The 14827-nt window shown below is 44.5% G+C and overlaps 1 protein-coding gene across 1 annotated transcript in view; it reads right to left on the bottom strand.

Annotated features, from left to right (window-relative positions):
• tln1 (talin 1) overlaps nt 1–14827 on the bottom strand; it is a 207178-nt gene that overhangs the window by 37874 nt on the left and 154477 nt on the right. The window contains exons 22-25 of the mRNA XM_084325947.1: nt 8244–8363; nt 7354–7500; nt 5211–5377; nt 2807–2990 (exon numbers count right to left, since the gene is read on the bottom strand). Of these exons, the coding sequence (XP_084182073.1) occupies nt 2807–2990; nt 5211–5377; nt 7354–7500; nt 8244–8363 (618 nt within the window). The remainder of the gene's footprint in view (nt 1–2806; nt 2991–5210; nt 5378–7353; nt 7501–8243; nt 8364–14827) is intronic.

Below are 14827 nucleotides of genomic sequence, written 5' to 3'. Positions count from 1 at the left end.
ATACTTATATATATATATATCCAGTACTAGGGGTGTAACTAACAATGGATCGATCCTAAGGTCGAATCGCATCGAATCGTGGTCAAATGAAGAGATTTCATGATGATGCATTGAATCGTTGCTTGAAGAATCGTAATCGAATCGAAGTGGGGTCAAATATTTACACCCCTATTATTGACCTATTGAGTCCATTCATGCTGAATGAATCAGTTCCCCCCCCAGCCACATGTTTTGGGGAATTAACTGATCGAAAATGTATCTAATCGCATCGAATCATGGTCAAATGAAGAGATTTCATGATGCATAATCGTTGCCTGAAGAATCGTAATCGAATCGAAGTGGGGTCAAATATTTACACCCCTACCCGGTACACATCATAATATCATATTACTCAATATCACCCTGCTTTCATACCTCTAAAGTAGCAGTAAATCCCCAGCGTTCTTTGAAAGGTCACACATTCACCGTTTTGTTTCAGTGTTAATGTGCTGTTGCCCGATTACAGTGGAACGGTTTAGAGAAGCCAAACATGGTGGAGCAGAGCAGCCTGGGAAGATGCCACACTGGGGGGGAAAAGAGGAATTCCAAGCCCAAACCAAGCGCCTGTGCAAATATGGAACGTTAGCCAAAAGCCTAAACATGTTGTGACAAACAGCGGACAGGATTAACAAAGACCTCTCTGGCTTTTTAGTTTCTCTGGTAATTCTAGGACACGCTGACATTGTAAACAGGAAGCATGTTAACTGTGGTCGCAGTTCGACAACTTAATGGAACATTTTGCGATTTTTGTGTGCGGTTAATAATAAGAGGAAGATTTGCGAGTGCCCTTTTCAAAACATAATCATGGTCAAATAAAAGTCCATCTCTCGACTAAAGTTCTATACTTCATTTTAAGTTGAAGCCATTCGATTGCAGAAGTAGCCAATCTTAAAAGGACAGGGTACACAAACTGAATCAGAAGAGGCGTGGCCAACAGAGAAGAGCTACTCCTTCATTGGCCAAAAGATCCATAGTCTCCCTTTTTAAAATACATTATCAATCAATCAGCTGTGTGGAGGCATCTTGCCACAATGTTAGCTGGGACAATGGTGCCCCCTTGAGGAAGAAAATGGAAATGTTATAGGGGATGGAAGAGTATGTATTTTTTAATTAAGAGCTGTGGCATTGTCCAATAAATATGGAACCACATCCTTCTCACAAGATATATATTACAGTTGAAAATGTTACTCTAGAATATGAACGGGGAAAAAAGACCATATGAGGCGAGCGGATGATGCGCACTATTGCCACCCTAACATGTCTTTCTTCATCCTGATATTTTGCAACGACTAGACCACAAAGACAAAAGACATCGCTTGGATTCTCAGACAAAACACGTAAAAACAACACAACACAAGAACCAACTTCATGACCCAGAAACAAGTACCCACATCATCAGACAGAGTAGGCCCAAGGGAATAAAGAGCCTTTAATAGAGAGAGAGGGAGAGAGAGAGAGAGAGAGAGAGAGAGAGAGAGAGAGAGAGAGAGAGAGAGAGAGAGAGAGAGAGAGAGAGAGAGAGAGAGAGAGAGAGAGAGAGAGCAGAGCAGAAGAGAGCACTAAATCAAATACTAGTATGATAGAAAGATAAGTCACTACTGTGTGTGTGCACTGTGCATTTGATCAGTAGTGTGAGGTGAGGTCTGCTATGAGCCTGTTTAACAGCAGCTGAAGAAGAGTATTGTAAAACATGATGGGCCTCATGCCACAGTCACATGTTTCATTGTAGAAGATAGTGTTATTTGCAGCAGCTATATTGTCTTAACCCTTTCAATACCACACTACAGAAGGTTAACCCTTTCACTACCACACTAGACGGTTAACCCTTTCACTACCACACTACAGAAGGTTAACCATTTCACTACCACACTACAGAAGGTTAACCATTTCACTACCACACTACAGAAGGTTAACCATTTCACTACCACACTACAGAACAAACCTTCTGAAGTGCGGTAGTGAAAGGGTTAACCTTCTGTAGTGTGGTAGCGAAAGGGTTATCCTTCTGTAGTGTGAAAGGGGTAACCTTTTGTTGTGTGGCAGTGAAAGGGTTAACCTTCTGTATTGTGGCGGTGAAAGGGTTAACCTTCTGTATTGTGGCGGTGAAAGGGTTAACCTTCTGTAGTGTGGTAGTGAAAGGGTTGACCCTTTTGTCGTGTGTGGCAGTGAAAGGGTTAACCTTCTGTAGTGTGGCAGTGAAAGGGTTAAGGCAGCTTTCCGGCTGTCTCACTAGCTAGAGCTAAAAAATAAACAAGCTAGTGTCCGTTGCCCGGCAACCATACACTACGAGCAGGAAGCCGGAAGGACCCATTTCCTCCTATTTAGTCTAATTCAATTAGCAATAAAACTGTTGGAATGAGTCTATAACTTTCATATTGCCAGACTTGGGAGACTTCAGGCTGTGATATGTTGTGATGACATCACAGCTAAGGGGGCTGGTCCTCTGATTTGTGTTATGAGCTGTGATATAATAACAATATACCACTGCCCAATGTCTGTATAACAAAAGGTTATATGTAATATACTGCATATATTATCAGGATATATTATCTTATCATTTACAATAAATGACAAGTGAGAGCCCCTTTTTTGTTTTCATTATCTTAATTATTACTATCTAGTTGACCCTGCTGGAAATAAGTGTCGTCACTTTTGCATGTCTTCCCTTGGATTTGTTGCGTCTTTGGAGCCATAAATAAAATCAATCAATCAATCAATTATTAAAACATTATTTTTCCACCGGCAGTTAGCCGGGCAGCCATCCTACCTGGGTCTCGGGGTCCTCGGCGCCCAGGCTGGCGGCTCCCAGCTTGACCACGTCGGCCAGCTTGGTGATGGTGAGGACGGAGGACTGGGCGGCCTGGGCCAGCCTCTCCTGGCTGGCTCCAGCCCCGGACACCAGCAGCTTGGTGTCCTCCACCAGAGCCTTGGCCGTCTTCAGGATGTTCTCTCTGGTGCAGAGGGAGGAACACAAGAGGACGTGAGGACTGAGGATCCTGTGGAACAGGTCGTCTGGCCACGGCGTTGGTCTCTGAGGCCGCGTGTGGCTTCCTCTGATATTCAACTGAACCCTTTGCTGATGAAGAACCATATAACTATATAACCATATAAGCCAAATTTCCCTCGGGATGATTAAAGTATTTCTATTGTATTATATAACTCCAAGTCACTGATATCACAGCATGAGTCTGATACATCATCAGAAAGTACTCAGCCTTCTTTAAGTCTTTAATTATGAATGAACACAACACTAACTTAATCATCTTTAGATAATAAAGTACTCAGCCTCTACTGTCTTTAACTATGAATGAACACAACACTCTAACTCACCATCTTTAGATAATAAAGTACTCAGCCTCTACTGTCTTTAACTATGAATGAACACAACACTCTAACTTACCATCTTTAGATAATAAAGTACTCAACCTCTACTGTCTTTAACTATGAATGAACACAACACTCTAACTTACCATCTTTAGATAATAAAGTACTCAACCTCTACAGTCTTTAACTATGAATGAACACAACACTAACTTACCATCTTTAGATAATAAAGTACTCAGCCTCTACTGTCTTTAACTATGAATGAACACAACACTAACTTACCATCTTTAGATAATAAAGTACTCAACCTCTACTGTCCTTGACTATGAATGAACACAACACTTACAATTTCCCTGAAAACTTAAAAGTACAGCCAATGGCTTTTGAACTGTACAGAAGCCACTGGGAGCTTTACTAGCCCAAGAAACACACACCAGGTCACAACAGCAGCAGGATGATTTCTGCCCCCCCCCGAGTAATGAAACATGTTCATGCGTTCAGTGCATCAGTATGATGTGAACACAGGATTTGAAAGTGTTTAAAAATACTGGGGTCATAGGAATTTTCTGATCCAATTCCAAATTGACTAACATTACTACTTGGGTACTACTACAAGGGTCACAGCGGCATCTGAGAAACTCTCAATGATTAATTGGTCTCGGACACTACTGGATGTCATTTATATGGAAATCTCTACTGCATGTGTAAGTGGAGTGGGACAGGCCGGCATTGAGCTGTGGGTCGCAGCGGCCGGTAAGGTTAAGACCACCATCTTGCAGCGGAGCGGGGTTGGGGTGTTGGTCCTGGGGGGTCCGGGGGTCGGAGTGGGGGAGGAAATGTCTAATGTCTTTTGTGGTGTTTGTGTTGTTTTTCATTTTTACTCTGTATTTATTTTTTATTTTTTTTATTGTAGTTAATATTATTGAAGTATTGTCTTGTGGTGTCTTATGTATTATTGTAGTGTTTTTTTTTGTTGTGAAAAAAGGAAAATAAAAAAAGATTTGATAAAAAATTTAAAAGGGTCACGGCCACAGCTCAGTGGAGCGCTGTACCTGTGGTCGGCGAAGGTCTCAGAGTTCTGACCCAGCTCAGTGGAGCGCTGTACCTGTGGTCGGCGAAGGTCTCAGAGTTCTGACCCAGCTCAGTGGAGCGCTGTACCTGTGGTCGGCGAAGGTCTCAGAGTTCTGACCCAGCTCAGTGGAGCGCTGTACCTGTGGTCGGCGAAGGTCTCAGAGTTCTGACCCAGCTCAGTGGAGCGCTGTACCTGTGGTCGGCGAAGGTCTCAGAGTTCTGACCCAGCTCAGTGGAGCACTGTACCTGTGGTCGGCGAAGGTCTCAGAGTTCTGACCCAGCTCAGTGGAGCGCTGTACCTGTGGTCGGCGAAGGTCTCAGAGTTCTGACCCAGCTCAGTGGAGCGCTGTACCTGTGGTCGGCGAAGGTCTCAGAGTTCTGACCCAGCTCAGTGGAGCGCTGTACCTGTGGTCGGCGATGGTCTCAGAGTTCTGACCCAGCTCAGTGGAGCGCTGTACCTGTGGTCGGCGAAGGTCTCAGAGTTCTGACCCAGCTCAGTGGAGCGCTGTACCTGTGGTCGGCGATGGTCTCAGAGTTCTGACCCAGCTCAGTGGAGCGCTGTACCTGTGGTCGGCGAAGGTCTCAGAGTTCTGACCCAGCTCAGTGGAGCGCTGTACCTGTGGTCGGCGAAGGTCTCAGAGTTCTGACCCAGCTCAGTGGAGCGCTGTACCTGTGGTCGGCGATGGTCTCAGAGTTCTGACCCAGCTCAGTGGAGCGCTGTACCTGTGGTCGGCGATGGTCTCAGAGTTCTGACCCAGCTCAGTGGAGCGCTGTACCTGTGGTCGGCGAAGGTCTCAGAGTTCTCCCTGTTGAGCGTGCCGGCTGTGGCGAACATGATGGTGGTGTCCAGGTCGGCGATGATGCCCGACACGGCGCTGGCGGCGGTGATGCAGGCCTGGGTGCCACGGTTACCGGCCTGGAGGGCTGCCAGCACGTGGGACACCTGGACGGAGAGGGAGAGAGGCACAGACAGACAACCACAAGCAGAGAAGATATGGGTTCATGCAGGTTCGTCAGGATGTTGATATGCTATGATATCTAATGTTTTTTTATTTGTTATTTTTATTTTTTTAATACATGTGACAGACACAATAATACACACAATAACACAATAACAATTCAAATAAGACATTCGTTATGTCCATTCACATAACGAATTAAATTAAATCAGATACATTATAGTAAAAAACATTAAAAACAATGACATTGGGAACACAAGACAGGGAGAATATATAAAAATGTAAATGTAATTATAATAATAAATTATAATGCTAAAAGACATTAAAAGACGCATCTTCCAACGAGCTACAGTAGATCGAGGATCTCTCTCTCTCAGCTGCCGATGTCCACAACACAATATTAGATTCTCTGACTCCAATTACGCGAGCTGTGGAGATCTCTAATTAAATTACATCTAAGAATGTTAAAGCCCAATTAATTATTATAATTTTTTTGATCCACTTTTTCTCCTCATTTTCAATTTTTCTCCCATCCCAATTTGTCGTGCCAATTCTCCCCTCCCCTGTCTTTGAACATTGCTCGCATATGCCCCCCACTGGCTGGTTGTAGGGAGGATAGAAGCCTTGCATCACATGTCCCCTCCGATACATGTGGAGGCAGCCTGTCACATCTTTTCACCTGCCAGCACGGACTCTCATTGGCGAGGTGTAACGTATGGGAGGCTCACACTACCCCCGCCACTTCCTGTCTCTGCTGTGCAGGCGTCCCCAACCGACCTGTAGGAGTCGCTGTCCACAACGTCCAGATTGCCACCCATCGACTTCCCACCAGCTAACTCTGCCAATCGAGTTAGTATGACGGCCGGCCCAAGCCGGAGGCAACGCCGACAGCCGGAGTCGAACCCGGTGTCTCTTGCGTTGGTGACGAGCGCAATGTCCGCTGCGCCACCCAGCCGCCTAGCCCAATTAATTATTGTAAGTTTGTCGGGTTGTTTCCATCTCATGGCTATAAATTTTCCGGCTGCTGTAAGTCGCGCTAAAAACGAGTATTTTTTTGCTGTATAGGAGCCGGCAGCTGAGAGATATCATTTAGTAGTAGTGTCGTTGTTGATAGTGGTATTGTCAAATCACATAATGTCTGAAACCTTAGCAGTTATGGCCCTCCAAAATCTAGCGACCAGTGGGCATTCCCAGAACATGTGCAGATTAGGGCTGCAACTAACGATTATTTTGGTAGTCGACTAATCTGTCGATTATTTTTTCGATTAGTCGACTAATCTAACGATTATTTCTGTCACACCCTCCATCTCTGCTTCCTGTGGGCGTGGCTCCTTTTCCGGGCTCTTCTTCTTCTTAGCTTAACATAACAGACCGACAGTACGTTTGGGGGAACTAATGGGATAACTGGGGTTGCAACAAAAGTGCAACTAGGGCTAAAAACACAATGAAATAAAATAATAATAATAATAATAAATTATATATCCTTCTTAGCAGACTTCTTAGCTTAACATCCCAGGGAACTAATGGGATAACTGGGGATGTTGTTTGCTCCTGACAAGAGTCTCAAAGTCTGGGGTGATGGTAGACAAAGCAACTCTGAGGTCATGCTCAATGTCCAATCTGTTCCTCTGCTTTGTCTTCAGCTGGACCAGAGCTGAGAAGCCACTTGCACAAAGATAGGTGGTGCAACAAACAAAAAAAAAAAAAAAAATCTTTTACGACGCATCGATGCAAAAATTCTGCGTTGACGAGTTTTTATGATCGACGTCGTCGATTATGCCGACTAATCGTTGCAGCCCTAGTGCAGATGCTGCCATGGATGGTGCCAGTGGCCCCCAGAGCGCACAGGGTGCACTGGGAGTCAGCCACCAGACCCATCATACACAGTTTCCTAGGGGTGAGATGTGTTCTATGAATACAGTTACAGTGTACTTGTTGGCGAGTGCAGCGGACGCCTCACCTTCTCGGAGACTTTGCGAGCGCTCTCGATCAGCTCCTTCTTGGTGAAGGAGTCGCTGGGGCTGCACTGCAGGGCTCCAGCCTTGGTGACCAGCCCGGTGCAGCTGAAGCCCAGCTCGCCCACCTGCTTCTTGATGTGACACCCGATCTGCAGGAGGGGGAGGAGGTCAACATTACTCTCAAAACAATACAATTGTTGCCGCTTAGTCAGCGGTGGTCCCCGCACACTCGCTTTCCAGGAGCTGCTTTGCATTCAGTTAACAAACCAGACATTCCAAGATGATATCATCGTCTTATTATTCAAAGGCCCCGTAAAATGGTATTTAGACTGAGAGGGTGTTTAGCGTCTGTGGTTTGAGTTCGTTTCCAAATGATAGAAAAATCGATTAGCATATCTATAGACAGCCCTGCATGGCGCAGGTCGGTTCAGTGACAGGATGTCGGCCGTTTACAGGAATAGCTTTGGAATTTTTTGATAGAATACCAGAAAATGAAATGATAGAAACTAGGGATGTTCGATATTGGCTTTTTTACCGACATACCGATATTGTCCAACTCTTAATTTCCGATACCGATATCAACCGATACAGATATATGCAGGGTCCCCCCCCCCCCCCCCCCCCCCCCAAAAAACTGAATAATTTCAGGTAAATTAACATTACATATCTCTTGTTGTGGAATTAACACAACATTATGCATACTTTTGACAATAAATAAAATAAGAATTTGTTCTTACTTGCGTGCCTGGGTAAATAAATGTAAAAAAATATATATATATTTTTTTTTTAAACCGATATTTTCCAATATTACATTTTAATGCCAATATCGGCCGATAATATGGGACATCCCTGATAGAAACAGGGTATAAGGTGGATGTGGAGCTCCGCTCACCTCGTCGTTCTCAGCCGTGATGGCGGCGTACTTGGCCTCGGTCGCCAGGTCTCCAAACTCGTTGGTCAGCTCGTTGGCCAGCCCGCCCAGGTCGTCTGGGTTGGTGTTGGACTTGGTCACCTGGGGACAGAAGGGTTAACAGATGAGACTGTTCTCCTATCAGATGAGACTATTCCTATCAGATGAGACTCTCCTATCAGATGAGATGACACTTCCTATCAGATGAGACTCTTCCTATCAGATGAGACTATTCCTATCAGATGAGACACTTCCTATCAGATGGGACTCTTCCTATCAGATGAGACTCTCCTCCTATCAGATGAGACACTTCCTATCAGATGGGACTCTTCCTATCAGATGAGACTCTTCCTATCAGATGAGACTCTTCCTATCAGATGAGACTCTTCCTATCAGATGAGACTCTCCTATCAGATGAGACTCTTCCTATCAGATGAGACTTTGAGACTCTTCCTATCAGATGAGACTCTTCCTATCAGATGAGACTCTTCCTATCAGATGAGACACTTCCTATCAGATGAGACTGTTCTCCTATCAGATGAGACACTTCCTATCAGATGACTCTCCTATCAGATGAGACTATTCTCCTATCAGATGAGACTCTTCCTATCAGATGAGACTCTTCCTATCAGATGAGACTCTTCCTATCAGATGAGACTCTCCTATCAGATGAGACTATTCTCCTATCAGATGAGACACTCCTCCTATCAGATGAGACTATTCCTATCAGATGAGACTCTCCTATCAGATGAGACTCTTCCTATCAGATGACTCTCCTATCAGATGAGACCCTTCCTATCAGATGAGACTCTTCCTATCAGATGAGACTCTCCTATCAGATGAGACTTTGAGACTCTTCCTATCAGATGAGACTCTTCCTATCAGATGAGACTCTTCCTATCAGATGAGACTTTGAGACTCTTCCTATCAGATGAGACTCTTCCTATCAGATGAGACTCTTCCTATCGGATGAGACTCTCCTATCAGATGAGACTATTCTCCTATCAGATGAGACACTCCTCCTATCAGATGAGACTATTCCTATCAGATGAGACTCTCCTATCAGATGAGACTCTTCCTATCAGATGACTCTCCTATCAGATGAGACCCTTCCTATCAGATGAGACTCTTCCTATCAGATGAGACTCTCCTATCAGATGAGACTTTGAGACTCTTCCTATCAGATGAGACTCTTCCTATCAGATGAGACTCTTCCTATCAGATGAGACTTTGAGACTCTTCCTATCAGATGAGACTCTTCCTATCGGATGAGACTCTCCTATCAGATGAGACTCTCCTATCAGATGAGACACTTCCTATCAGATGGGACTCTTCCTATCAGATGAGACTCTCCTCCTATCAGATGAGACACTTCCTATCAGATGGGACTCTTCCTATCAGATGAGACTCTTCCTATCAGATGACTCTCCTATCAGATGAGACCCTTCCTATCAGATGAGACTCTTCCTATCAGATGAGACTCTCCTATCAGATGAGACTTTGAGACTCTTCCTATCAGATGAGACTCTTCCTATCAGATGAGACTTTGAGACTCTTCCTATCAGATGAGACTCTTCCTATCAGATGAGACACTTCCTATCAGATGAGACTATTCTCCTATCAGATGAGACACTTCCTATCAGATGACTCTCCTATCAGATGAGACTATTCTCCTATCAGATGAGACTCTCCTGTCAGATGACTCTCCTATCAGATGAGACTCTTCCTATCAGATGAGACTCTCTTCCTATCAGATGAGACTCTTCCTATCAGATGAGACTCTCCTATCAGATGAGACTATTCCTATCAGATGAGACTCTCCTGTCAGATGAGACTCTCCTGTCAGATGAGACACTTCCTATCAGATGAGATGACACTTCCTATCAGATGAGACTCTCCTCCTATCAGATGAGACTATTCCTATCAGATGAGACCCTTCCTATCAGATGAGACACTATTCCTATCAGATGAGACCCTTCCTATCAGATGCTACAGAACGCAGAAGTACTGGCGGTGGTGGCTTCCGCTTTGGTGGCGCAAATAATGACATCAGACATGAAGCCCATCGCTCATTTTGTCATTTAGCTGAAGTGTTCAGTCATTTACATTTAGCTGAAGTGTTCAGTCATTTAGCTGAAGTGTTCAGTCATTTACATTTAGCTGAAGTGTTCAGTCATTTAGCTGAAGTGTTCAGTCATTTACATTTAGCTGAAGTGTTCAGTCATTTACATTTAGCTGAAGTGTTCAGTCATTTACATTTAGCTGAAGTGTTCAGTCATTTACATTTAGCTGAAGTGTTCAGTCATTTACATTTAGCTGAAGTGTTCAGTCATTTAGCTGAAGTGTTCAGTCATTTACATTTAGCTGAAGTGTTCAGTAATTTAGCTGAAGTGTTCAGTCATTTACATTTAGCTGAAGTGTTCAGTCATTTACATTTAGCTGAAGTGTTCAGTCATTTACATTTAGCTGAAGTGTTCAGTCATTTAGCTGAAGTGTTCAGTCATTTAGCTGAAGTGTTTAGTCATTTACATTTAGCTGAAGTGTTCAGTCATTTACATTTAGCTGAAGTGTTCAGTCATTTAGCTGAAGTGTTCAGTCATTTACATTTAGCTGAAGTGTTCAGTCATTTAGCTGAAGTGTTCAGTCATTTAGCTGAAGTGTTCAGTCATTTACATTTAGCTGAAGTGTTCAGTCATTTAGCTGAAGTGTTCAGTCATTTAGCTGAAGTGTTCAGTCATTTACATTTAGCTGAGTGTTCAGTAATTTAGCTGAAGTGTTCAGTAATTTACATTTAGCTGAAGTGTTCAGTCATTTCGATTCCGCTGAAGTGTTCAGTAATTTACATTTAGCTGAAGTGTTCAGTCATTTCGATTCCGCTGAAGTGTTCAGTCATTTCGCTGAAGTGTTCAGTCATTTAGCTGAAGTGTTCAGTCATTTAGCTGAAGTGTTAAGTGTTCAGTCATTTCGCTGAAGTGTTCAGTCATTTAGCTGAAGTGTTCAGTAATTTCGCTGAAGTGTTCAGTCATTTAGCTGAACGCTTTTATCCAATGTGACGTACAAGTTGTGTACGACAAAGTCAGCAGGAAGGGTACAACTCTGGCAGCTAAAAGGGTCAGTGAGATTGTTCGTCAAACAGTGTTGAAATTGAGTGCATAGTAGTAAAGACATAATTTAGCATAGTAGGTAGTAATATAGGCAAGGAAGATAACTTAGTAGCAAAGTGCATAATAGTAATAGTAGTAAAGGTTAGCATTTATTTTTTTTCCTTCTTCATTTCAGATGTTGATTGAAGTGTTTTTAGTCAACGGCAGAGAATTTGGCCAGTTTTGTTAAATGTTTAAACTTTTTCAATGAACATGGAGATTGAATGGGACATGTTGGTACTTGGTAGCTCATGATGCTGTTAAGGTAGCACCCCACTGATACTGTTAAGGTAGCACCCCACTGATGCTGTTAAGGTAGCACCCCACTGATGCTGTTAAGGTAGCACCCCACTGACGCTGTTAAGGTAGCACCCCACTGACGCTGTTAAGGTAGCACCCCACTGACACTGTTAAGGTAGCACCACACTGATACTGTTAAGGTAGCACCACACTGATGCTGTTAAGGTAGCACCACACTGACACTGTTAAGGTAGCACCCCACTGATACTGTTAAGGTAGCACCCCACTGATGCTGTTAAGGTAGTACCACACTGATGCTGTTAAGGTAGTACCACACTGATACTGTTAAGGTAGCACCCCACTGATGCTGTTAAGGTAGCACCCCACTGATGCTGTTAAGGTAGTACCACACTGATACTGTTAAGGTAGCACCCCACTGATACTGTTAAGGTAGCACCCCACTGACGCTGTTAAGGTAGCACCCCACTGACGCTGTTAAGGTAGCACCCCACTGACACTGTTAAGGTAGCACCCCACTGACACTGTTAAGGTAGCACCCCACTGATGCTGTTAAGGTAGCACCCCACTGATGCTGTTAAGGTAGCACCCCACTGATGCTGTTAAGGTAGTACCACACTGATACTGTTAAGGTAGCACCCCACTGATGCTGTTAAGGTAGCACCCCACTGATGCTGTTAAGGTAGTACCACACTGATACTAGGCTTGCTCGAGATGGATTTCGGTTTGCCTCGACTAGTAGACGATAGTAGCCGAGTGAAGCCGGGGGAGGAGTTAAAAAGGCGGACACTGCCGATTTCACGAGAGCCTCTCGCCTAGTCTCGCATGGCAGATACGCTTTCACGTCACCACACACACATTACACACCTGTCCAGCTCATTATAATGCGATGGCCGTGTGCAAAATTAGATCAGATTCAAATGTACAGCACACCATATACTGCTATAGTGGAATATACTATTCATATACCATAATGTATACCATCTTGTTGCGCGCTCCTGGCCGCACGCACACACAACACACTGCTGAATAATTCTGTTTTGCATCAATATATATATGTATACTGTGTATATTGAGGCAAAACAGAATTATATATACAGTATTGAGGCAAAACAGACGACGCATGTGTGTATGTGTGTGTGTCTGACAGCTTGAAGTTTATCATGATGATATGATGATAACGCATAACATAATACGTTTTCAATCAATCAATCAAACGTCTCATAACTCCCTGGCTGTCACGTGGCTGGTGACTGACAACTTTTCTGAGCCAATAGGCGCTTTGCGCAACCGTAGCAAGTCGCTTCCCAGCCGGGAGCAGCCGAGTGAGAGGTACTAGGCTTGTTCGAGATGGGATAGGCGGACGCAGATCTGCGCAGGTTTCACTACTGCCTCGCCAAGCGCGTTGCATGACGGTTAGAATGTTGTCCGACTTGCTCTGAAAATCTGACGAGGCGAGGCGTGGAACTCCCGCGGGAGCGAGCCATGCGCAGCCTTCAGAGCGAGGCGCCACAGTACCTCTCACTCGGCTGCTCCCGGCTGGGAAGCGACTTGCTACGGTCGCGCAAAGCGCCTATTGGCTCAGAAAAGTTGTCAGTCACCAGCCACGTGACAGCCAGGGAGTTATGAGAAGTTTGATTGATTGATTGATTGAAAACTTTATTATGTTATGCGTTATCATCATATCATCATGATAAACTTCAAGCTGTCAGACACACACACACACATACACACATGCGTCGTCTGTTTTGCCTCAATACTGTATATATAATTCTGTTTTGCCTCAATATACACAGTATATAATACATATATATTGATGCAAAACAGAATTATTCAGCAGTGTGTTGTGTGTGCGTGCGGCCAGGAGCGTGCAACAAGATGGTATACATTATGGTATATGAATAGTATATTCCACTATAGCAGTATATGGTGTGCTGTACATTTGAATCTGATCTAATTTTGCACACGGCCATCGCATTATAATGAGCTGGACAGGTGTGTAATGTGTGTGTGGTGACGTGAAAGCGTATCTGCCATGCGAGACTAGGCGAGAGGCTCTCGTGAAATCGGCAGTGTCCGCCTTTTTAACTCCTCCCCCGGCTTCACTCGGCTACTCTCGTCTACTAGTCGAGGCGAACCGAAATCCATCTCGAACAAGCCTACTGTTAGGGTAGCACCCCACTGATGCTGTTAAGGTAGCACCCCACTGATGCTGTTAAGGTAGTACCACACTGATACTGTTAAGGTAGCACCCCACTGATGCTGTTAAGGTAGCACCCCACTGATGCTGTTAAGGTAGCACCCCACTGATGCTGTTAAGGTAGCACCCCACTGATGCTGTTAAGGTAGCACCACACTGATGCTGTTAAGGTAGCACCCCACTGATGCTGTTAAGGTAGCACCCCACTGATGCTGTTAAGGTAGTACCACACTAGGCTTGTTCGAGATGGATTTCGGTTTGCCTCGACTAGTAGACGAGAGTAGCCGAGTGAAGCCGGGGGAGGAGTTAAAAAGGCGGACACTGCCGATATCACGAGAGCCTCTCGCCTAGTCTCGCATGGCAGATACGCGTTCACGTCACCACCACACACACATTACACACCTGTCCAGCTCATTATAATGCGATGGCCGTGTGCAAAATTAGATCAGATTCAAATGTACAGCACACCATATACTGCTATAGTGGAATATACTATTCATATACCATAATGTATACCATCTTGTTGCGCGCTCCTGGCCGCACGCACACACAACACACTGCTGAATAATTCTGTTTTGCATCAATATATATATGTATACTGTGTATATTGAGGCAAAACAGAATTATATATACAGTATTGAGGCAAAACAGACGACGCATGTGTGTATGTGTGTGTGTGTCTGACAGCTTGAAGTTTATCATGATGATATGATGATAACGCATAACATAATAAAGTTTTCAATCAATCAATCAATCAAACGTCTCATAACTCCCTGGCTGTCACGTGGCTGGTGACTGACAACTTTTCTGAGCCAATAGGCGCTTTGCGCGACCGTAGCAAGTCGCTTCCCAGCCGGGAGCAGCCGAGTGAGAGGTACTGTGGCGCCTCGCTCTGAAGGCTGCGCATGGCTCGCTCCCGCGGGAGTTCCGCGCCTCGCCTCGTCAGATTTTCAGAGCAAGTCGGA

The sequence above is a fragment of the Notolepis coatsorum genome (genome assembly GCF_963971535.1).
Source record: "Notolepis coatsorum genome assembly, chromosome: 12".
Taxonomy (NCBI): Eukaryota; Metazoa; Chordata; class Actinopteri; order Aulopiformes; family Paralepididae; genus Notolepis; species Notolepis coatsorum.
The sequence above is the reverse complement of the archived record's forward strand: the minus strand, read 5'-3'. Positions and strand labels throughout refer to the sequence as shown.